At 27.4% G+C, this 24,426-nt stretch overlaps 1 protein-coding gene across 1 annotated transcript; it reads right to left on the reverse strand.

Moving 5' to 3' along the window:
- Positions 1 to 723: 723 nt before the first annotated feature.
- LOC132952290 (E3 ubiquitin-protein ligase ZNRF2) lies at positions 724 to 23,400 on the reverse strand. The gene is made up of 4 exons (XM_061024551.1): positions 22,464 to 23,400; positions 7,720 to 7,815; positions 7,427 to 7,532; positions 724 to 3,036 (listed from the first exon to the last, which is right to left on the reverse strand). The coding sequence occupies exons 1-4, from the start codon at positions 22,834 to 22,836 to the stop codon at positions 2,979 to 2,981; spliced, it is 633 nt and encodes a 210-aa protein (XP_060880534.1). The 5' UTR covers positions 22,837 to 23,400; the 3' UTR covers positions 724 to 2,978.
- Positions 23,401 to 24,426: the final 1,026 nt, after the last annotated feature.

A 24,426-nucleotide genomic window follows, 5' to 3' on the forward strand; every position in this document is an offset into this window, starting at 1 on the left:
TATTATCATATCTTGAGAAATTTCAAGTACCCACAAATAATATTTTTAAATTACTACAAAATAACTAAAATCGTTATTCTTGGTTATCTTATATATTAGGTATATACAAAATTAGCGTACAACGGGTTTGGGTGCAATGCACTACAAAACTACTCAACCGATTTTGATAAGATTATGCTCAATGTGTGTGATTTGGTTCAACTTAAAATATAGGATAGTTGTTTCGATAAGTTGCCCTTCTTTTTTTCTATTTAACATTGAAGAAAAGATTTTGAGATTTACGGTTGAAATTTTTGTTTATAAATGGTTAGGTTGCTATTGGCAAACAGTTTACAGTCATAGGCGTGCTCAAAGGAGGGGGTAGAGCCGTAGTGGGTTCACCCCCCCCCCCCCCCCCCCCCGGAAACTCAACGAATATAATATATGTACTAATATATACAATTGTAATGATTTATTGGGAACAGATCTAGTTTAGCGCCCACGCCAATTTATAATTTTTTTTCTTATACTCATGTATTACAACGAGTTAAGAACGATGTTGGAAAAATGTATTGCCAAAAATCATTAGATTTTAATTTAAAGCCTTAAAAAGATCACGATTTTCGGTGTTTTACGCATTTGTACAACTCAATATTGAAAACCCTCCTAAGTAGGGCACTAGTTATTAGTAATAAGTAATAACTTATTATATTATGCGTGTTTATATAAATAAATACTAATTAATACTGTTTATTTAAAATAATAATTTAATATAGCCATCAGGCCAATGGCAAGTCCAAATAGGTCAGGCCACCGGAATTTCCATCTCTGTGGGTCAGGCCGTTCCTGTTTACAATACCAAATTATTCACAAATATCCAACAATAGTATAATTAGCAACATACAGTTCTAAGTCATAATTTATATCAATTAAAAGTAAAAATAAATAAGTTAGTTAATTTCGACAAGTATGCACATAACTTAATTACATATCACTGAAAAAAATAAATAACAAATACAATGTAGGTATTGAATGAGTCTAAACACTGTATTTTTTATAATAATATGGTCTTTTTAATCATACATTATACATTCACGTTTAAGATATATCACAATAAAATAGATTAGATTGGGTCTTATAAATGTAGTTGTAAAAATAATAATTATGTTAATGTCAACAGAAACCAGAAACATTCTTTTCATCTTCGGTACTCATACAATTACACATAGGTATTACATTTTATATACGAACAAATTAAGAAACAATATAACTTAACTGAACTAAAATTGTGTTGGTTAAGACTTTTGCATTATCGTTACAACCCTTTGCGTTCAAGAATATACACACATATTTAATTACAAGACACACACTTGTCCACTCTTGTACATATTAAACATAGTTCTTAATGAGAAAAAATTGTATTCTTGAAAAATGAAAATCTCTGTTTAACATAATACTATAAATCACTATTTTATTATTTTTTTTTATTTTATGATTTTTACAATTTATAAATATATAGGTAATATTATATCAAAATATAATGGACTTGGAGCACGCGGAGTTAAAGCAGGATAATAGTTAAATGTTTGTAGCACAATAGCGGTTTACAGAGCATTTCACAGTTACCAGCCATTGTAGCTAAGTGTGTGCAACCTATAATAATATAGTTGAAATGGCAATTGGGCATAAGGGACTTGGGGTAAATGCAACTCGATAATATTAATCAAGATATTTTCATTGTAGTATATTTTGAGGTTTTTTTAAACACTTAAATAATTAGGTATATTCATATTATTGGCTATATCATATCTCATATAACATCATACTTCAAGTTTAAAAACAATTTTACATAAATAAAACGAGAATCTTAATTACATTGTAAAAAGAGCAGCCCCGACTAAGTTACAAAAACTATCCTTGATCAGTTATAAAATTTGAAAAAAAAATAATAATAAAACAAAACAAAACAAAGTTACAATGCACCGTATGTAAATTAAAAATAACGACAAAACGCTTAAGTCTATTTAAATTTCCTTACAATTGAGTAAAATTAAAATAAATGATATATATTTCTGACCATCAACAATATGGAATCAGAAAAAATAATGTAAAACATAATATTTAAACTCTGGAATAGCTAAATATATTCGCTGATTCATTCGGAACGTTTATAAAATATACAATAACAGTTTTATTTATGATCTGTTTACATATACAAACATTAATTTAAAACTCATTCTATATAGAAAAGTTAAGGTAGAATTTAAAACATTTATGTTATGATTTAGTAGTAGTTTTTACTTCAAGACACGTAAATGTACCAATAAAAAAGTGGGAGAATAAATCTAAAAAACAAAAAAACACAAAATGATATGTACAGTTTTTTTGTATTATGTAACACGTCAACTATATAATTATGTAGTATAAATAGTTATAAAAAAAAAAAAATGGTTTTAATTATATTTTATATCAACCGAACATTGCTTGACTTTATACATTTTATAAAGCATTAAACAAGAAATAAACAATATGTATGAAAAAAAAAACCACCTTACAGTTAAGAATAAAATTTTAAGTGATTTTTGTTAGTCCACGTATCATTTTCTTAATCAATCAATAAAAAAAAATTTATCGAAAACTGACAATCAACATTCAACAGTTGTATCACGTATCAGCCTTTGTACACAACCGATTTGCAAAATATTGAAAGCATATTATAGATGATATAATTATGACGTTATTTATTTGTTTTTCGTGCACATTATTTTAAGATAATTTATATGTATATATTTTAGTATTGGTATGGTAAATGATAATAGTATAAAGTCCGGGATTGACGTTTCGACTGCTCGTAGTCGTTAAAAAAAAATTTGAATAATTATTAATCATTACATCATAATCATTATTCATAATATATATAGCTGCGCAACAATTATTTGTTATATTATTATCTTATATTCCCCTTTTCAGATTTTGTTCGAAGTCTGTGTATAAACGGTTTAATCTCCAGGATGCTCTGGGCACGATCTGTTCACTTCAAACCACCGGTCTATACATCTGAAAACAAAAAAAAAAACAAAAATAATTATTATAATTATATAAACATGCGTCACTATACGGTATAATAAGTATAATTGACGCGAACCGTTCTGTATTAAAAACTTAAAACTTATAAAATACATTTTATTTATTAAATAAATCACAATTCGTAATCGAATTAGAAGTACAATTTTATGACTAATACTATACAATTATATTCAAACAAAGATGTTTTACTTTTTCTAGTTTCTACTGTTCTCTTTTTATAAAAAAAAATAAAACCCTGTCCAAGCCCGAGGTACGAAAAACCCCACGATACTATACTCATTGCAGTATCAAAAACATAGGCCGGTGGGCGGTGACGCGATGTGTTTTGCAATAAACTACCTAACCACAACCAACAACGCATGCGGCATGCGATCTCTTATCCATCAGAGACTAGAGTTATCATTAATTTTTGCTATAAATGTGCGCCACTGCAACCGACTGAAAATGACGTCCTTTCTCGTATCGATTAAATTGTACTAAAACCGTCACCAAACTTCCAAACATGTCTTCTAAGCACATTGTACAAAAATAAGAAACCTTGAAACTTCCAACACGTAACAGTATATTATACGCGATCGTTCAACATAATATCTTCTCCGGTTAAAATTACAACGCGTTAAGTTCATAATGACCGAGTACTTCCTAGGTCAATAATATTTTAATATAATTCACACTACGGCATTACTGCATTAGGTAGGTACGCAAAATAATCATAATAACAACAGAGAGGACATCGCTATATGTTATAAATTACAATCGATACAAACATATAAAAAAACAAATCAAAATTCATACAATATTGCCTCTTATATTATATCAAAATTGTGTGTACCTACAACTTTCAACAGACATTACAACGATAAAAAAAATGTATTTAAATAACGTGTAGAGGAATGACAGGGATGAGACACAAACGCGCTTTTCAAGTGTCACGTATATTATATTATTTGGGTAACTACAAGTTTGATAAAATTATTTTTTATTATATTGTTATGATTTTCATTTTATATAATAATTGTATTTTAATTTAGTTGATCAACAAAATATATGTATGTGTCTATTTTTAAAGGTGCAGCGGGTGTGGAGGTAGTCACCCGCGTACTGGTCACACATTTTAGAAATTATTTTTACAATATTATATATTTTGGAAAATTGTGTTTTTTTTTTTAAGTACTAATTTTATAGTGACACGCGGTCCAAAAAGAAATTAATCATAATATTTACTCGACAAGCAGATACAAAAGTTATTAGACTTCGACATCCCTAACATATGGTATCTAACAAACGCTAATTTTAACATGAACAATCCACAAGAAAAGCTTTGTATAATAATATATATTTTTTTCTAAAAAACTATTTCTATTATTAATCGTTTAAATAAGTTTTTTTATTTTAACAAAACATAGATTACCTATTTTATTAATTGTATTTTATAAACAATTAATTTATTATTATTTATCTAGTCGTCACGACATCTAAACATATTAATTATAATATAATAATATATGGTATTAATATTCACATCTCAGATCTCGTATACACTATATATGAAATGTTTGAAGTATTCTTTCTATCAAAAAACGGAGTCACGTATACATAACACACATATTTTTGCTTTTCTCGGGATCTAGAATATTTAATATATATTATTTAAATTAGGTACCTATAAGTAATAACTTATATTTGATAATATATAATCTTTAGAATATACATATACACAACACTCGGCATTTTATAATGACATTTTCGTGTACTCTAATGATTTTATACAAATGCATTTCCATAAATTGTGGTTTAAGACTTTCACATTTCATCTTCAATCAATTGACATTTTATGTCAAGTTGCCTCTGTTAAAGTGATCCTTATAACATAGTATCAATCATAATTTTGATGTTCGTATTTATTCTTCTCATGTTCGTTCTAATTATTCTTATGGTCAACTCATCATTTAGGCCAAAGTCCAAAAATAACACTCCACGCGGTAAGACAATTATAAACATTTTACTATCGTCTCCTGACATTTTAATTGACCGAATCAATTAATTCACAAAAATAATTACCAACAAATCAAAATCTGGGACTATATTATAATATTAAAATTAGTTTTTCAATGTGAAAATAGTATTTTATATTTTTTTTAGATATTCCGATTTTGACGAATTTTTGTTTTAACTAGTATATTGTATATATTCATATTATGGATACATTTTGTAAAAAATGGTTGTCGTGTATGCCACTAGCCGGAACCATTATTTCATCGAAGTACTCACTGAGTCACTGAGAAGAACATTACCTAGTATATTATTAGGTACATATATCACGTACATCACTTTAAAATAAGTTACGTCAAGTAAATCTCTCATACAAATTCTGTACTTCACTTTTCATTCTTTAACGTCGTTATATTCCAAATTTAATCAAGTTAAACTGACTTAGGTTATAATTACAGTATTACACCAACAATTATATTTGTATAGTATAATTTTAAAATATAAACAGAGAGATGATTACATATTATGAGTTTAATGACCCGGAAACTAAATCCCTGTTTTGTTTAACCTTGATATAGGAATGTCAAAAATCTAAATGAGAGGAACTTATCTCGCTGTACTAGATTTTGGAACATCCGTTGAGTTTTAGCCAAAACCAAAAATATCCTTAAATTTCAAGAGTTAAAGAGTAGGGTTAGGGCATCGGTCCAAAATAAAATAATTGTTTTTATTTACTTTACTATTTTCTTCAAACATCTGTAATACATCTCTTATATTTTATCGCAGTATTATTATTACGTCGTTCAATTTGTATTATCAATGAAACATTTGAATAGAGTATAAAAAATAAAGTAGGGAAATCATTTTTTAGACTACCTACAAGAAGTCAATTTAGACAAACTAATAAAAATAGTTATTAAAAATGAGGAACCAGGCAACGTCGTAGCCAGAGTGGCCAAGGAGGGTACAACACTCCCGATAATGCAGGAAAATTTAAAAATGCTTTCTTTATTTTGTGAACGTAAGACCTAACCCTGTATTAAAACTGTAATTTTTATAAAGGTTGCTGCAAAAATCTTAACATAATATCCAGGACATGGGTATCAGTATACCAAACTTATGAGGGATAATTAAGCCTTCCGTATAATAAAACAAATTTTCAACCACTACCACCCTCTCATCCCCCATCAACAACCAACAAAATTCAGACTACACGACTGAAATAAGGACGCATGGCTAGGTAGACTACAGGGACAGAAGTTAGTGTAGTTGTATTAAAATATAGATTTTCTCCTAATAAATAATCGAACGAAGATGACGAATAAAGATAGTGAGCTGATATAGGCATATAGATACCATAGGCGTGATTTCGCAAATCTGGTCAAGAGTAAATTTTTTGGAAGTTCCTTAACTGAAATCAGTACCCCCACTAAGTAAAAAATTCGTTTTTAATTAATTAAATTCACAGGTATCTGGCCATTGACGAATGCCTAAATGTATAGGTAAGTGTATTCACAATTTATAGTTAATAATGTAAAGTTGTTTTTTTTACGTAATTTTAAATGTTCGTAAAATAAAATATTTATATACCTAAGCAGCGGAGTACATTCAATTGTCTTATGGTGGGGATGGGGGGGGGGGGATTAAATTATATACAAGTTTATTGGAGTGCTTTACCCAACACAATCAGTTTTATCATATAGAATTATAGACCATAGTCAAAATATTACGAGTTCACGTAAAATTACAAATTAAATTATTATTTTTATTTTTAGAAGAAAATATACCATCTATATCTAAGACATTATGAGTATAATATGTGCGATAAGATGGAAACAAATAACATGATTTACATAACTTGGGGAAATAAGCCACCTACTGATGACACTTTCGACTTGGTTTAAATCTTGTGTGATTTAATTATAAGAGTAGTTTTTTTTTATATATATTTAAAGTAATAAATCTCTGCGCCATTTACGTTTGAGTCGCCTTGGGGGGCTACCTGGGATTGTGAGGGATAATAAGTTCTTGATGAGAGGATCTGAATGGGAAGATAACAGTTATGACATTTTTTATAAAAACGTTTAGATTCGTCATGAATAGTTTTTAAGTTACAAACCATATCATAATCCTTAAGGTCGTATTTTGAAAAGTTTGTATCTTATTCAGATTAGACTTTTTAGCATTTCCCCATAGCTGCAATCCGTATGTCCAGGTGGGCTTTAATGAGGTTTTGTACATGAGGAGTTTGATATTGGGGTGGCTTTGACAAATTAAATTTTAAAAAATAAACTGTGGTTTTTTGATATACTATCGATATATTTAAAGTTCAAAAACGGAGTAAAATATCGATTTTGATAATACTTACGTTTTATGGTATATGCAAAGACAAGGAAGCCTGGCTATGGTATCACCTTGTATCAGTTCTTCCAAACATATGACACATTCACCTTTATCATCTTTTAAAACGTCTTCTGCAAAATAACATGATAATTATTATATCATTTAACAGACTGTAAGCAATATTATAAAAAAGATTAAACCACACATAACTTATATTTAATAACAATAAAATTATTAATATATGCAATGTGTATTTGATAATATTTAAATTTAATTTTAGAAATAACAGTATAAACTAATAAACATTTTATAACTTACCATTGTAAATCAGTCTAGGTTTGGTCAAGCACATAATCAGATGTACTTCTATCTCGTCTGGTAAAACAAACTTTGAACATACTGGACACTTAATTCCTAAACAAATAATTGATAAATATGTAATGCCAAAGTATAGGTGTATAATTAATTACTTATTATTTTATATTTGTATAGTTTAAGTATATATTTTTTTAATTGTAATATAATCAATAAATTATTTTTTTACAATAGATATGCATATTAGTATTACTGTATTAGTATTAAGATGTATATTAAGTTAAATTAATAAATACAAAATTAAATAGAACAAGATAATTCTGAGGGAAACCCAATTAAATCGGTGCATCCCAAACGGCACCCATCCATTGTTAGCTTATTCCCAAACAGCTCCCGTTGAAAAAGGTTTCAGCCAAATTTACCCTATGTATGATTTTTATATTTTTAACACTAAAATTATAAAAAAAAAACACCAATCAATAAATTTTATTATTTCAAATATTTTTGAATTTTTAATTTACAGTATCTATTAGCTACCTGTATGATTTTTTATATAATTTTTATAATTTACATAGAATATATACAATTTTAAAAACACCTACACATTTTTACCACACCTCTTTAAGGCAATACAAATTCTGTATGAAATGGGAAGAAATTTGTGTTGTAAAAAACTGGTGCCGTTTAGGAAAATGTGAGCCGAATGGGCTACTTCCAATTAAATAACATGTTTATAGGAATTTTTCTTAAAAACAAATGACAAGTAAATATTTTTGAATTGTCACCTAGCTAGGTAGTAGATAATAATATATATGTATATAAATTATAATATATATTAGATATTAGGTAACTATTAATAATATGTTTTAATTACTTTACAAAAGGACTAATAAAATGTTTTGTAACAATATCTAAACATTAATTTCATAACGGTAGTAAAAATAATTATAAAACAACTTTTGCAAGATAAACACAAAACACAATTTTTGAAAACAATTTTAATCCAACAGTATACTTTATATGTCCTTTAAATTGTATCCAGTACATTAAACCAGTTATTCCTACAAAACATATTTAACATTAAATGTACTAATCATTACCAATGATCTACAGTTAGATTACAGTGATTTATTGATCATTACCTAAACTTTATGCTTTAAGAATTAAGTACACAATTTTTTTTTATTGGATAGCCCGCGGCAACATAGGCCATTGGATGTGGGGGAGGAAACTGTAGGTTTTTTTAATTGGGTAGGTTGGTACACGTGTGTGTTGTGTTTTGGCAGAATTTCTATTGGGGCACCCGTAGGTTTCTGCCATGCCCGGGTGGGGGGATGGCGGCACTTGTTCTCCGGACACCGTGACTTGTCCGAAGAAAAATGCCGCCCGCGGCCGAGGTATCGAACCAGCTACCGCTCGGCCACTCCGTCCTCCCACAATTTTTTTTATTAAAGTATATATTAAGTGTATATTAATAAAGTATTTCATTTAAAACAATAAAAAACAATATATTATTATATTTGGAGTTATTTAAATTTTATCTTGTTAATATAATTATAATTTTTCTTTAATTGTCTAATGTATTATGATTTTCAATGACGTTCATACACTGTATAATAATCGGAACGAATAAAAATGCTTGTTTAAAATTATAATCCGTAAATTCTAAATTCATACAAATATTAATTTTTTTGTTTAATATTATGAGAATTAACTAGTATAAAGAGTAGATTCTAAAAATATATTTCAGTTGAAGTTTCAAAAAAATAATATATGTATGTAAAATGTAAATGTATACAACGCAAATTAAACATTATTTTCAAACTTAAATACATAAAACGAGGTTTATAATACTACGACAGGTGGTGAACTAATAAAGATAGTAAAATATGTATGAATGCTGTAATATATTATAATATCTGAGAAACTTTATAGTAACCTACCTATGTGAAATATAACTTAAATAAGAAGTATTGGTATTTTATGTGTTATTGATCAAGTCAGATAAATTGTATAGGATAACTAAATCTATAATCGAACAACATCGTACTTTTTTATTTTATTTAAGAAGATCAAATGTAAAATTAAAATAAAAAGTTTAAAAAAGTTATAATTATTAAATAAATATAGTTGACCATAAACATAAAATAGGTATTACATTATAATATTTATCTTGTCTTGGATTTGCCATGTCTTATCAAAAAAGCGTCATATTAATATATAAACATAGAATTATTTAATTAAAAATGTATTAATTGATTAATTAGAAGGTACAAAAATGTTAACCACAAAAAATATAAAAATATAGAAATGTATTTAATTTCAGACATATCTCGAATCTCGAGCCTAAAGTTAAAAATATGTACGATGCGCGTGTCACTAATCATTAATCACAATATAGATTAACATGCATACTTCATTACTTTATATACTATGTTGCTGTAATATAGTATCACCAATACTACTGTTGGAAGACAGAGGGAAATACAATTTTAAGTATAATATAAACAACAAAGAAATCATATTTTGACTAGCGTACTGCAAACTAGACGTCCTTGTTTCCCCTGTGCCCGCCGCGTATAGTGATCATTCTTGAAAATATAATGGCTTATCGATTCGCCTTTCAAGGCCTCGACGACTAATAAAAATTAATTCAATATCGCTAAATAGGAAATATATAGGTACGTGTACTTACATATAATAATAACAACATAATAACGTTTTTAACAGTATAATAACGTTGGGAAATTATTATGGGCGAAAATACGGACTTATAATTGTTTAAAGTGCATAACCAACTACCCGTTGATGGTGGCAAATGTACTTATTTACATAAGAAAATAACCGCCACTTAGAAAATGCAATACCGTCTGTACCTATCATACTAACACGAAAACACTACATACTATTATAATATAATATGTATTGACTATTCAATAATATAGGCTATACACGTATAGGTTATACGCGTGTTGCTCATTATCACAGAATGTGTGAAAAGATATTAAAGAGTAGCAAGCTAATATTTTTCGACAAAATTATAACAATAATTATTATTGGAAGTTCGCGATTAAATTTCCAACGGAAATTACAACTCGCGTTCTACTAACTACAAGCAGAATTATAGGGATAATATTATCAAGTTCAAACAGACATTTTATGGGCAATAACTTGGATTGAATCATATATCAACAGACATTTCATAGAGTACAATAGTTTGCAATTCGATTCTTATTCCAGAGGAATGAATTGCGCACTTTAACAAAGATATCGGACATATAGATTGTTTTATTTTAATGGTAAATAAACATACACTAAACATTTTAAAAAAATAATTACCATAGGTACGGTACACATAACTTCTTTTAATAATACACTATGTGTATAATGTTAGAAAAATGTGTAAACTATATAATTAGGTACTATATTAGTATTACGCTAAAAAATAATAACTATTAACTTAACTCAACACTTTCAAAATATGATACAACGACATTTCAATAATAATATGATCACACCAAAATACAATAGTAGCACCTTTATAAAACATGCTATATTAAATTCAATTCAAAACTGTTTTTATTTAATTTAATACTTTTGTTTGAAATCATTTTTTTTACAACTATAGTAACTATATACTAAATTTTATTTTTAAATCATGTCAAATAAATAAATAAATAAATTGTTATACCTACCTATATTTAAATAATAACAAAATAATTCACGATTTATTATGTTATAAGTTTTCAAATTATTATATTTAACTATCGCCAAATACACTAAACAATTTAATTTAAAATAATGGGTGTTCAAATAATATTATTACAAGTACTAAAATAACATAATATTATACTAATAAAACTTGCAAAAATAGAAAGTTTTTTTTTCTTAAATTACAACTTTTACTCTCCTATTTCTTTTTCTGGACTTGTTCACTAAAATTTTATATTCAGTCGTTCATAATTTAAAAAACAATCTAATTATTAAGCACCAATTTTATAATTTATAGGTATAACTAACTACTTACTGGCTACTAGAGTTAATTTATTTTAAACCTTCATTACAAGTGTTGAAAGTAATAAATGGTCCAAGGTTCGTTTGTTCAATTTAGTTTATAAATTAAGATGCTAAAAAATATTAAATATCAAGCAGTATTTGAAATAATTTATGTAATTAAAATAATGATTAAAATCCAAAATATAAACACGGGTTCTATTATCAAGTATCGATAGAATGTAAGATAGTATTGTAAATAAATAATAAGTTATCTTCAACTAAAACATCAATAATACTATAAAAGAATAAAGAAAAAGTGTATTATTGGCCTGCACGATTATTTTCTAATATCAACTTTTACACTATTAATTATTATGCGATTTTCCTCTACTATATTATACAATATATGTGTGTGTGTGCGTGTGTGTGTAATATGAGTTATTTTTGAATAATTAATACAATTAAGTTATTTTTATTAATTTCGGACTTCATTTAATATTATGTTTTGAAGATTAAAATTAACATTGAAAGAATAAAAAAACATTATTATTCAATAGTTTATTACTATATGAATAAGACTAAATAATAAACTTAGTATACTGCAATGTTAAGGTAACGTTCCAGATGACGTATATGTGTTGTTTCCGTCTTACGAACACGCATAACATACCAAAACTCGGACCAAACCTTATGTTCAGTACTTCCAAGCATAGTTATCTCTATCACATGGACAACATACTAAATTTGCGTTAAGCAGATCCAATTTTGTGTTGCTAGCTTAAATATTAGTAAATTTACCTTTTAACAAACATAAAAATAAGAACATTATCTGTGTTCTCTCGATTGGTTTTTACGATATTTTAATTTTTAAGCAAACTATGAGTGTACAAAATATTAAAACTTAAAAGTTCTCCTAACTCTAAAAATTAAAATATATTTTAAGAAACCAACGAAAGAGTACAGATAATGTATATTTTAAAAGTAGTAACAGGACAAATTTTCTCTAATATAAAACATAACGACACAAAATTGGAACTGCTGAACGCAAATTTGCCATGATATCTATGTGGAAGATAGAAGTAGGTAACATATTATGCCACCCAAACGTTATACCCTAACGTCCTCTAAATACTCAAATGAAATAATTATCTCTAATTAATTTGCTTAAACTAAAAATACCGAACAAACCACAAGGTACAAACTACGATGTTTACGTAATACCATGGTTAATACTCTTCTGCTAGGCAAGGTAAATTGGGTATACAGTAATTTGTATATATTTTGAAAGTGGTAGATTCCCGGAAAAAAAAAGGTAGTAGGTAAGTTGAGTCCCGGCTATAGGTATGATATACTATCTGGACGGCTGGCAGTTGTCCGAAAAAATGATAAGAATGGTTATACGGTGGTTACTCTGTGACCAACTTGAGAGGGATATTTTACTATCTATATTATATTATTAACTGGGAAGTACAACAACTTAATAATTACTAATTACTCTGAAATTATTATACTTATGATATTAAAGTCTTTATTATATACATAAAATGTTAATAATTCCCAGCAGTTTTTAAAAGCATCGAAAAAATAAAAAAAAATTGTAAGAACATGAATTTATTTTCACATAAAACAGGTTTTTGACAAAATTTAAATGTTCACTAAATGAATATTTTATAATTTTCTATTCTAAAACAAACTGTAACCAAAAATGAAAATAATATATGAGTGAACAGTTTTTTTTTATAGATATTTTAAGTTCATATTTGAACGAAATTAGATATATAAACGAATTAATTTATGATTTACATAATTTATACTATAATTATAAAATATATAATTGATTTGACTATTCTAATCCATTTCAATATATATTTAAAAAAAAAAAACAGGTATATTAAATAATTTTTTTTCTCGGGATTCAATTTACCAACTATGAACTAGGTATCTTTTTTTCGGGGATTCAACTTTCGTATTTTCTTTTCCAGGGCCCATTTAACCAAGAAAGGGTCATTTGAGACCCAATTTACCAATCCCGCTTCTTCTAACTTTACTCAGTACTCACTTCGGTAAAAGAAAGTGGACCATTATTTCTTTAAATTTACCAGCAATTATACCACTAGTTTACTTTACGTATATAGTAAAACTTAGGGGAAAATTTACTTTTAAGATCATAGATAAAAATAATCGATAGTAAAAATAAAAAAACAATAGATGATATCTACATTTCAAAATAATTTGTTTTTGTATATAATCTCCCACAAATGACCTTGGTTCTATGAAAGTTTGGGATCGATTTTACAATAAAAAAAAATTATATAAATAGGCAGTGAAAAAAAAATATACGAATAGATATCGTTATACAGTGTTAAGTATTCGCTTCTCACTGTTTGTTATCATCTATAATCATCCGTCAATTACATACACTTTAAAACTCGCAATTTGAATATAGGTACATATTTAAAGAAAATTAATAATTAAACTTTTAAAATATCTAGTGACATACCTACATTATATTGTATCACTATAATTTCGCTCCAAGATTAAAAAAAAATATAATAACAAATATTTAATTTTTTTTTATTTTGAGTTAAGGTAAACCAAAAAATTTTATTTTATTAAATAATATTTATTTATAAAAATTATAATTTAAAAACAAAAAAGTTATAGACAGAAACAAACATAATGCAGGTTAGCCATTCTGCAGCATATAATGAACATACTATATTAAATATCTATGTATATTTAATACTATCGTAAAAAAACATAGGTGCCTACATTTAATATCATAACAATTAAAAGACATCTTAACAAAAATAAATTTATCTAATATCATTATATAGGTATTATAAATATTAAGAAATCCATATGAAGTATGTCATATAAAATTTATATTTTTTTTAGATTGTAAACAAGGCAACAATGTTTGTATAATAGTTGGTCTTTATACAAAAAAATATTATTGGCGGAAATTGGCTATCCCATGTCTTAACAAACATGGTATGATCGCAAAAGTCCAGATTTGGTCGAAGTCCGCGCAATACATCACTTGCTTACCCGTATTATCATAATTTATTATTGTAAATTATTATTATACTGCACTACGCTACGCTACGTCACGTGCTTACCGTGCTCGACCGTCAAAAAGTTATCAATCATACCTATTTATATCATGGGCTATCCAAATATAAATAATTTCACGATATTAACGATTATCATTCTGAAAATAAAATATTTCTAAGGAAGGTATCGCATGGGTTTAATGCATAACCTATTATGTAACTTAACTTTTTAAATTATTGAATTATTGAGTAGAGGAAGTATAAAAGTTAAGTACACGTCACTGTGAAACTAATAGGTACAATTATTGTACCTGTAAGTACCTAACCTAGCTCTGGTCTGAAATCTAAAACATTAAGTGTCCCGGTGCCAGTTTTTCAAATTGTCCACAATACTATAAAATTTGAAAATTAAATTTTATATTTTAGTTGCCAACTCAATTATAAGACTTTCCACTAATCTACTACCCGATACCTATTTAGGGGGGGGGGGGGGGGGGATGATAGGGTGTATTATATTGAAAAAAATTACTTTACGGGAATAACTCTCAAGCTTTCTAGAATTGTTGGATTTTGATGACAGTTTTTTTTATCTGAAATAAGAAGACTTTCTACAGCCCACATCAATCTTTGATTTTGTATTTTATTTCAAAAAATTGTATTAAAAAATTTGTAAAAAAAATGCTTTTTATCTTGTATTTTTTTAGACATATTATAAAGTTTGAAAATAAAATATTGAAAAACAGTGGTCGATGCGAACTGTAGAATATGTCCTTCTAGCAATTAAATAAAAAATTATGAAATTTGGTTGATTCTACAAGGCGGTATCGTTATTCCCGCAGAGTACTTGTTTATATTAGTTTATATTCTACTATAAAAAAAAAAATTATAGCAGCACTTGTAATGAGTGTAATATAAGTAATATAGGTAATTCGTATATTAGCATTTTAGTTTAAAGTAGTAATATTTTCAATTTATTTTTATTTATTAATAATCCATTATCGAAATAATAAATTGTCATTACAGTTTTCATCGAAAGATAACGTTTTTTATAGATAAAAATACCGGTGTTTCAGGTTGTTCCATACAAATGTTGATGATTAGTGTACCTAACAACTCGCTAATGTCTGTGAGGGGAATCGAAAACCTATTTATCGTTTTGGGAGAATGCGGTATTTAAGATGCTTACTATGTCCATCTCATTCAATTAATTTATAGTCGTCCTGTAAAACCTTTTTTGATATGTCATATGTCACTCAGTTTTTGAAAACTTAGGACACCACCGCAAAGTTTTTGGGTAAGTCAATAAGACAACTATCGTGGTATACATATTATTGCAATTATAGTTTTAAAATTGAATGTGATAGTAACTACTAATTACTAATTAGTAACTATTAAAAGACAACCCTTAAATCCCGCATTCGCAAAACGCTAAATACGTTTTCGAATCCATATACTCTGGGTAAACGGTAAAAAAAAAACGGAAAAAAATTACAATTTTTAAAAATTTAAAATATACCAATAAATTGATTAATGATTATCACAAAATAAAATTATTATTAATATTAAATTAGGCATTATTACCTAAATCACCGATAACACTGCAAACCTACAAAAAAGCTAATAAGTCAAATTGACAATATTATTGTCTATACATTCACATAAATGCTTTGTTCTCATTCCTATACAAAATATTTTACAAATCATTTGACATATATTTAATATAATAAAAAAGTTAAAAAAATTATTAATAATAGTTGAAAAGTATGAGTCGATTTTCGATATTTTATTTTCAATTTCCAACAATTAGCTCTAAGACTTATATTTTACTTATTGAATTTGAATTATTGAGTTGAGTAATTAAAATATCGAAAATTTACTTTTAAACAGGCACAGATTAACTTCTCTAAAATATTGATAATAGGCATTTTTACTCTCATACCGCTCAACAAACCATATTATAGGAAATAAAAAAATTAATTTTTATAGCATTTCTCATACTATTGATATTTGATACCACTTAATATATTTTTAATTTTAATAATCAATTTATTTATTTTAATTTTTAAAAAATTTTTGTTCTTTTTTTCCGGGATTCCATTCACTGTTATGATAATATGAGATCATTCTCAAAGTTTTTACGGAACAACAATCTCTATTCTCTACAATACAACTATGACGGTAAAAAACAATGTAGTAAATATGTTGTATATTTATTTAATAGTATTAGTAACATAACAAGTTCGCTATCTTTTTCCTATTTATTTACCAATACAAATATTACAAAAACTGTAAGAAATTTTAGGGTTATTATCATACAAAATATAAACAAATACAATTTTTGATCACTATATTATATAGTCAACTTGTTTTCTAAATAACTATCATTACAAGGATTATTAGTTATTACTAACCTAATTACGTTAACGAGTTTTCATTAAATGTTAGATTTTTGATGTTAATAAATTATTTTAATTTAATTGTATTTAGTTTTTCAAAAATATCTAAGTCAAATTTATAACATATACTTAAATAATGGTGATTAATACTACTACTAATAATACTACTAAATAGATATATATTTTAGATTAGGAGCAAAGCAAGGACTGTATTCAGTATAAGTACATTGGTTTAATATATTGCATTTTCAAGTTTAAGATCCCATTATTATGTACCTAATATATTTTATTTTAAAAACAAATGTAAATACAATAGGTACTATAATCATATCTAAGGCTTGGATTGTTTTTAATAGATTAATGTTCAAATGATCACACATTAAAAATATTTAAACTATAATTCATATGTTAATTTATAAATAGTAAATAAGTACCATACGCAATATTAACTATTCAACTGCAATCCAGATAAATACAATTATGTACAATAAGTAATAACTACCTATAGCATTAGTATAGTTACGTATAGGTAGCTATTATATAACTGAAAAAAAAATCAATAACTACTTTTAATTTTTATGAAAAGTCAACATGCTAGTGAATAAGTTCCTTTTTAGTTTTTACCAATATTTATTTTACACGTAATAGTCATAAATAGAACATGTATAATGTAGATAATAATTATACATTTTATTATCATGATTTATGGTCAATAATTGATAACATATCAAAATTAAACAAATGTAAAATATTACAAAAAAAAAAAAACTTTGTTTAATTATTTTTTTTTATACTTGTAACTCATGTCAATACAATATGTAGGTAGCAAATATTTTTTAGGAATTCTATTGGTTTAAATTGAATACATTGTAATCGGGTCGTACCACTAGTATACAATGGTAAAATTGTTGTAAATATGAAATACTACAAGTACATTAGATGTGTTAGCTATAGTTTTTTAGTTCTTTCAGATGGACTAGTAATTTAGTTGTAACCAGAGTTGTAACTTATTATTCGGACTATTCAGTGTATAACATATTAAATGAACTTGTACCTATGTAATAAAAAAATTCCAAAAAAAAAATAATTTAATTTATATAGCGCGTTTTTTAGAACTAATTATTTTAATAAATCTTAAGATATTAAAAAATACAACCACAACAACCTAGTATCTTTGCCATCACATGTGAAGTTGCCAGTTGGGTAAACTTTTGATTATAACATATTTTGTATAAAAAAAATTCAACAGTACATAATATTTAGTACGGTTAAATCATGTACCTACACAGATCCTCAGATATATTAGATTATTAGAATATTAACACAAATACTAAACAGTCATTTTGAATTAAGAAATATTGATAATAAAATTAATATTTTTTGTTAATAATTTATTCTAATTTAAGTTTATCATGTTAAAATAGCCAAAATTATATATCCGTAGGTAGATGTATGCTAGCCTGTAAGCTATCTACATATTAATATAAAATTAAATTAAAATAATTTTTTTTAGGTAGGTATAAATTATGATAAAAACCAGAGGACATTTTAAATTCCATTTACTATTACTAATTAGTAATTACCATTGGTAGATAATATACATAATATGCTCAACAAGTAACAATGCAACTTTGTATAAAGTTCAAATATTTTAAAAATACAATAATAATTTTTTGTGTAATTTTTAAAGTAATAAGGTACATTTAGAAAACAGTATAATGTATTAATGTATTTATGTATATATGGCATTAAATATTAAACATTAACTGTTGGACAATAGTACAATACACAGAAGTAAAAAACTAATATATTATATATTTATATTACAGTGTTAATAACATAATTTTTAACGTAGTCAACATACATCCAGATATAATATAATTACTTATCGTTACTCATAATAAGGTAACGAATTGTTACCTACAAAAAAATCATAGCACACATAGTTATGTTGATTGTGAATGTTATAAATAACAAATTTCCTCTGAATATTTTATTACTCACTGATAAATGGGATAAAATAAAAATTTTGAATTTTAATTTCACATAGATAATCAATTGGTTAAAAAAATGATGAATTGATTAAATTAAATACAGATTATATACATATCTACACATATAGGTATATATTATATATTTTTTATAGGTATCTACAAACAAAAATCTAGGTTTTTTACTACCAAGGTAATAGAGCTATATTATGTATGTATTTGGTACCTCTCTATCTAAGTGGTACCTAATTTAAAAAAATTGTATTTTTAGAAAATTGCAAGAAGCTACAAAAATTTTCGACATTTGATCTTTGGGAAATTAGTTTTACAAAACTCAACTCTTTAAAATGTATAGTAAATAATATGTACCTAACAAATTTAATCATAAACAGTAGCCTACTATAATTACTACTCTGGTGAGCTGACAAAAACTATTCAATAATATGTCATACAATAAATGAGTTATCATTAAAATTCTAAATTAATTAATTAATTTTTATCTTTATAATATATATTTTTTATAAAGCAATTCCATAAAATATTTGAATAAGTGGAAAAATGGTAATTATTGATGGTTGGTAATTTGGTAAAATGTAATAATATCAATTAATTATGCAGATACAATTGATTTATACAGTCAAGAATGTACTTAATACATAAAACATTTTTTATTTAAACTTATTGTCATATATATATAGCTAATATACAACTTTATTTGAAAAAATATATATACCTACAGTATAATATATAAATGCATATTCATTGACGTTAGAATAATTTAATTCCTAGATATTATACCTACACTCTACCTATTGAATAGTCATTCATAATTTAAGGTGTTAAACTTTATTTTACTTCCTAGTGGCTTTAGTCTTTAGTGTTTATTAAAGGTTAACTTTTAACTAAAATTTGAAAAAAATAACTTTTACAGAGTTTTCTGTTATGTTTAATGATATCATGCATTATATAGGTATAAAAAGTAAAGTAATGAAAGATTATGACCAATAATTAACCAAAAATAGTAATTAATTTTTTCCAAATATTAAAAATCTATAGATTATCTAACCTAACCCAACCAACACTAACTAATTAAGCACAACAATTTTAATTTGCAATTTTACATTTTTTTAATTATATAAAAAAAATAATTAAAAATCATTAAATAAATATATTACATACATGTGTTTTCTGTTTAGTTTGATACTAGAATAATCGAATAATAGAATAATATTGACTACTGATAGATACTAGTAAAAACTAATATTGACTTGTACTACATAAGCTTTTCTGTCATCTTGAATAAAGCCAGTCTCAATTTCGTTATCTTGTCTACCACCCGATGTCAAGACTACCTGGCTTAAAATAGGCAATTGTCTTTTTTATCTATAATAGGTTGTTTGCATTGTTGGATTGCAGAAATGATGTCGATTAAATTGTGTTGAAAAGATTTGAATATGAATTAATGGCCCAGTAGTATATTAGAATAATTATATGCAAGAAGTATGTACCTACAGTAGCTGTAGAAAAAATCTGAATATAAAAGATGAAGGTCCTAGACCCAGTATAGAGAAAATATTATAATACTGCAAGAGCATTACTAGAATAGTGGTTAAGTGGGGACATTCATTGCAAAACTAATTAGTCATTTTAATCAAGTGGACAAAAATGATAGTTTAGTAGAGTGGTAGACCAAATAATGAAATTGTATCAAACTTGTAGTCATAGCATAGGGCGGTATTCAAGATAATGGAAAAAAACCACTTTAATAACTTAAGTTAAATTAAGAAGATGCCATACGTAATCTAATTTGTTTGTTTCAGCAGAATTTAACGGTTATATTAAATTACTATTAAAATTTGTAACATATTTTATTAAATAGTAATAAGATTAAAACTGTTAAAAAATTATCATTGTTTTAGTTTTTATTTAAATCCCATATCAACTTCATAAAAGCTATAAAAAAACTGTTCATTGTATTTTTAATTTTGTAGTTGTAGGTAGAGTTTCCACTTTTAAAACATAACATAATATTATAAAAGTCTGTAAAAATGATCAATAATGATTAAAGGTATCACAGAGAACAAAATATAAACTACAACATACCAACATTGTTTCCTAAAAAAATTTAATAGTCAAAAAGTCAAATGACTAGGGGTTTTGGGAAGGAAGGACATTTAAAGAGGTTAACAACTAAAGATATTTTAGCAGATTTCGATATTATATATCTTTTTACTTTTGAATGTCCACGAAAATCAGAAAAATAAGTGTATAAAATGTAGGCAAGGATGCCAATCATAAGCACAACTAACCCCGTCCCCCTCCCAAATTACTCATAGTCCCTCAAGAAAAACTAATATTCAAACTCATATAATATTTATTCAAAATGATTAAATAATAATAAAGTATTTAGCATATTTCACAGAAAAAATGCTGCATGTGAAATGCGACATATTTAACAATATCAGAGCACAATAGACATAAATTCATAAGACATTTTGTAATATTTATTTGTTTAATGGTCAGTAAAGTATATTTATAATTTGTTATCAAATTGTACATTGTATATTGACCTATTTTACTGTGGATAACTCTGGTCATATTCTGTCAAAGTTAAAAGTATATTGTATACCTAAATACCGTTTAAAAACTTGGTAAATGATAATACAGCTGACATTAATTTTGTTAAGTAAGACATGAAACAAGTTGTGAACACTTTCATTGGTAATAAATAATAATGAAATAAAAATGAAACTAAAGTAAAAATAATTATTTTGTATGATAAAAATAGGCAATGAATAGGGGATGGAGCAAACAGCAAATCTCCCTTGGATTACTCTTTAGAAATATGTATAGAGGGGCTTCAGCCTACCCCCCAAAAAATGTATATTTGGGATGGTTGCTCCACTGCATAGTGATTTCTTCCCTCCGTTTGATTTTATTCAAATAGATGTTTATGGTAGACTATGTTGGTTTTATGCTTTTATTTGGACATATAGAATAGAGCAATGAGAGCAATGACCTTAAAAGTTCTTTATAATATATGATCACATGTCTATTATGTTACAACCTCAAACAACCAATAGTTGTTGATATAAAAAAAAGATGATTTCATGTACTTATGTTTAAAAGTTAAAGCTGTGTACAAATACACATTAGGTACCTACTAGGGTACATAGACATTGGTTACTCGAAATAATTTGATTATACCAAAGTTTCCCAGTGTAAGCATCCACCACAAATATAACAATTAATATTATTCCTCAGAATTATATCGATCATTGTAAAAATGATAAAGAAAACATACATACCATTGAATGGCCAAATATGTGCAGGTAACGAGTGAGCCGAATAAACACGTCCAAGACTGATATTAGCAGTGACTGTTGGACTGTCCAAGTTCTGGTCGTCGTTCGAGCTGCTGTCAGCTTCCAAGACATCTGTGATATCGAACCGTGGACTCGTTGAATTGCTGTTGTTGTCATGGCCATTGGGCACACCGGACAGAGACCTGGCGCGCTGTCTGTCGTTGGCTACAGCGCTGGGCAGGGAACGCAGAATGCTGAACCCAGGGTTGCCGGCAGTCTGCACGGAATCCGACCCGTTGCCAGAAGAGAACGACCGGTGGTCGCCGTGGCCGGCGCCGCTGTCATCGCCGTTGGCCGTGCTGGCCTTTGCTCCCATCTCGCATGCAACGAACGTTCACGCGAACACCGCTGCAGGACGACACGAACGAACACGGACGGCAAAGCTTTGAGTTTTTGGTCTCTATCGCGTGCGTCGTACTATGAGCGATCGACCACCGAAAGACGACGTTCCGTCATGCGGACGACGACGTCCGAAACATTCGACATCGATCGCAGCACCAAATATCAACTGCCGACGTGTACTGCTAATGGCGCACTTCAAGTCACAACGGACGACGGGAATCCACTAGGAATTGCGCACAGAAAACAAAACGCGATAGTTCCGACGACGGTATGAGAACGAAAACAAAGAAAATTAATAATAATGAAGATATGATAATAACAAATAATAACAACAATACCACGAAAATTACGACGAAGACTGTTTTAACGTAATAACTACGATAATATCAATTAATTATTTATTTGTCGTTTCAATCATTAATTTTATACTACTTTTTTTCGTCCTAACTTTTCGTTCGTCGTCTCTCCGATACTCAAGTCTTTATGTCGTCGCGCAATTACAAATTGGTAGTTCTGATAATGATGATAACATGGTCAACTGGTGAAATAAAAAAAAAATTAAATAACAAGTCCAGACGTATAACACAGCGATGTGGGAGGGAGATTCCTGATCAGCTGTTCTCCTACGTACTAATAATAATAATAATAATAATAATAATATTATTTAACATGTCGAAGTGTGGCGACGGTAATGTTGTCTTCTCTCCGCCGTATATATTACGTAAAGGCCAAAGTCCCGATTACGACCGCACATAACCACAGAATAGAATGAATAGATAATAAAAATATTATATTGTGGTAGTGGTGGCACAGAATAACTATTCTATGGTGGTGGTACAAACAACCCACTGTGTATTAATATTGCAATAGTGCAATGCCATGCTGATTATCATTGCGAATTGCGATACCTATTATATTATGCTTAACGTAGTTTCACGAATCGCGGTTACGTTCGACAATTCGACACGTAGCAATGCGTGTAAGTGTATTACTTTATTGTGTAAGCCGTATCTGACAAACGTAAGGTATAACTGGTATAAGTGTACCAGAGGCAAATTTTGATTGAGGCCCCCAAAGTTTGAAGAAATTGGGTGTAGGGGATTAAGGAGGGAGTATGACATAAAAAGAATACCCAGACAAATGATTTAAACATAAAACATATACAGACAGACAGCCGCGGGACTTTGTTAAGATTAAGATTTATTATTATTTTTTTTTTAATTTGAATATTTTCTATTTGTTTGGGTCCATAGTAACCATTAATATACAAAAAAAATTCTTTCGTAAATCTCAAAATTCCTGTTTGAGCACCTCCCGGAGGTTTACGAGCTACGGCATAGGCGCAACTAGGGTTAAAATTCCGGGGAGGCTAACAAAACCATTTATTTAAAATTACCTATAGGAGCCTTATATCTAAACAATAAGGGATATTTTTTTTTTTTGGGGGGGGGATAAATCTTAGTCAGGGGAAGGGGGGCTAAGCCCCACCTAGCCCCCCTAGTTGCACCAATGGTTTACGGACATTGTCAGTTTTCAATTTTTTTAGTTTTTTTTTCTATAAATA

This window comes from Metopolophium dirhodum, chromosome 9 (assembly GCF_019925205.1).
Source record: "Metopolophium dirhodum isolate CAU chromosome 9, ASM1992520v1, whole genome shotgun sequence".
In the NCBI taxonomy this organism is placed as follows: Eukaryota; Metazoa; Arthropoda; class Insecta; order Hemiptera; family Aphididae; genus Metopolophium; species Metopolophium dirhodum.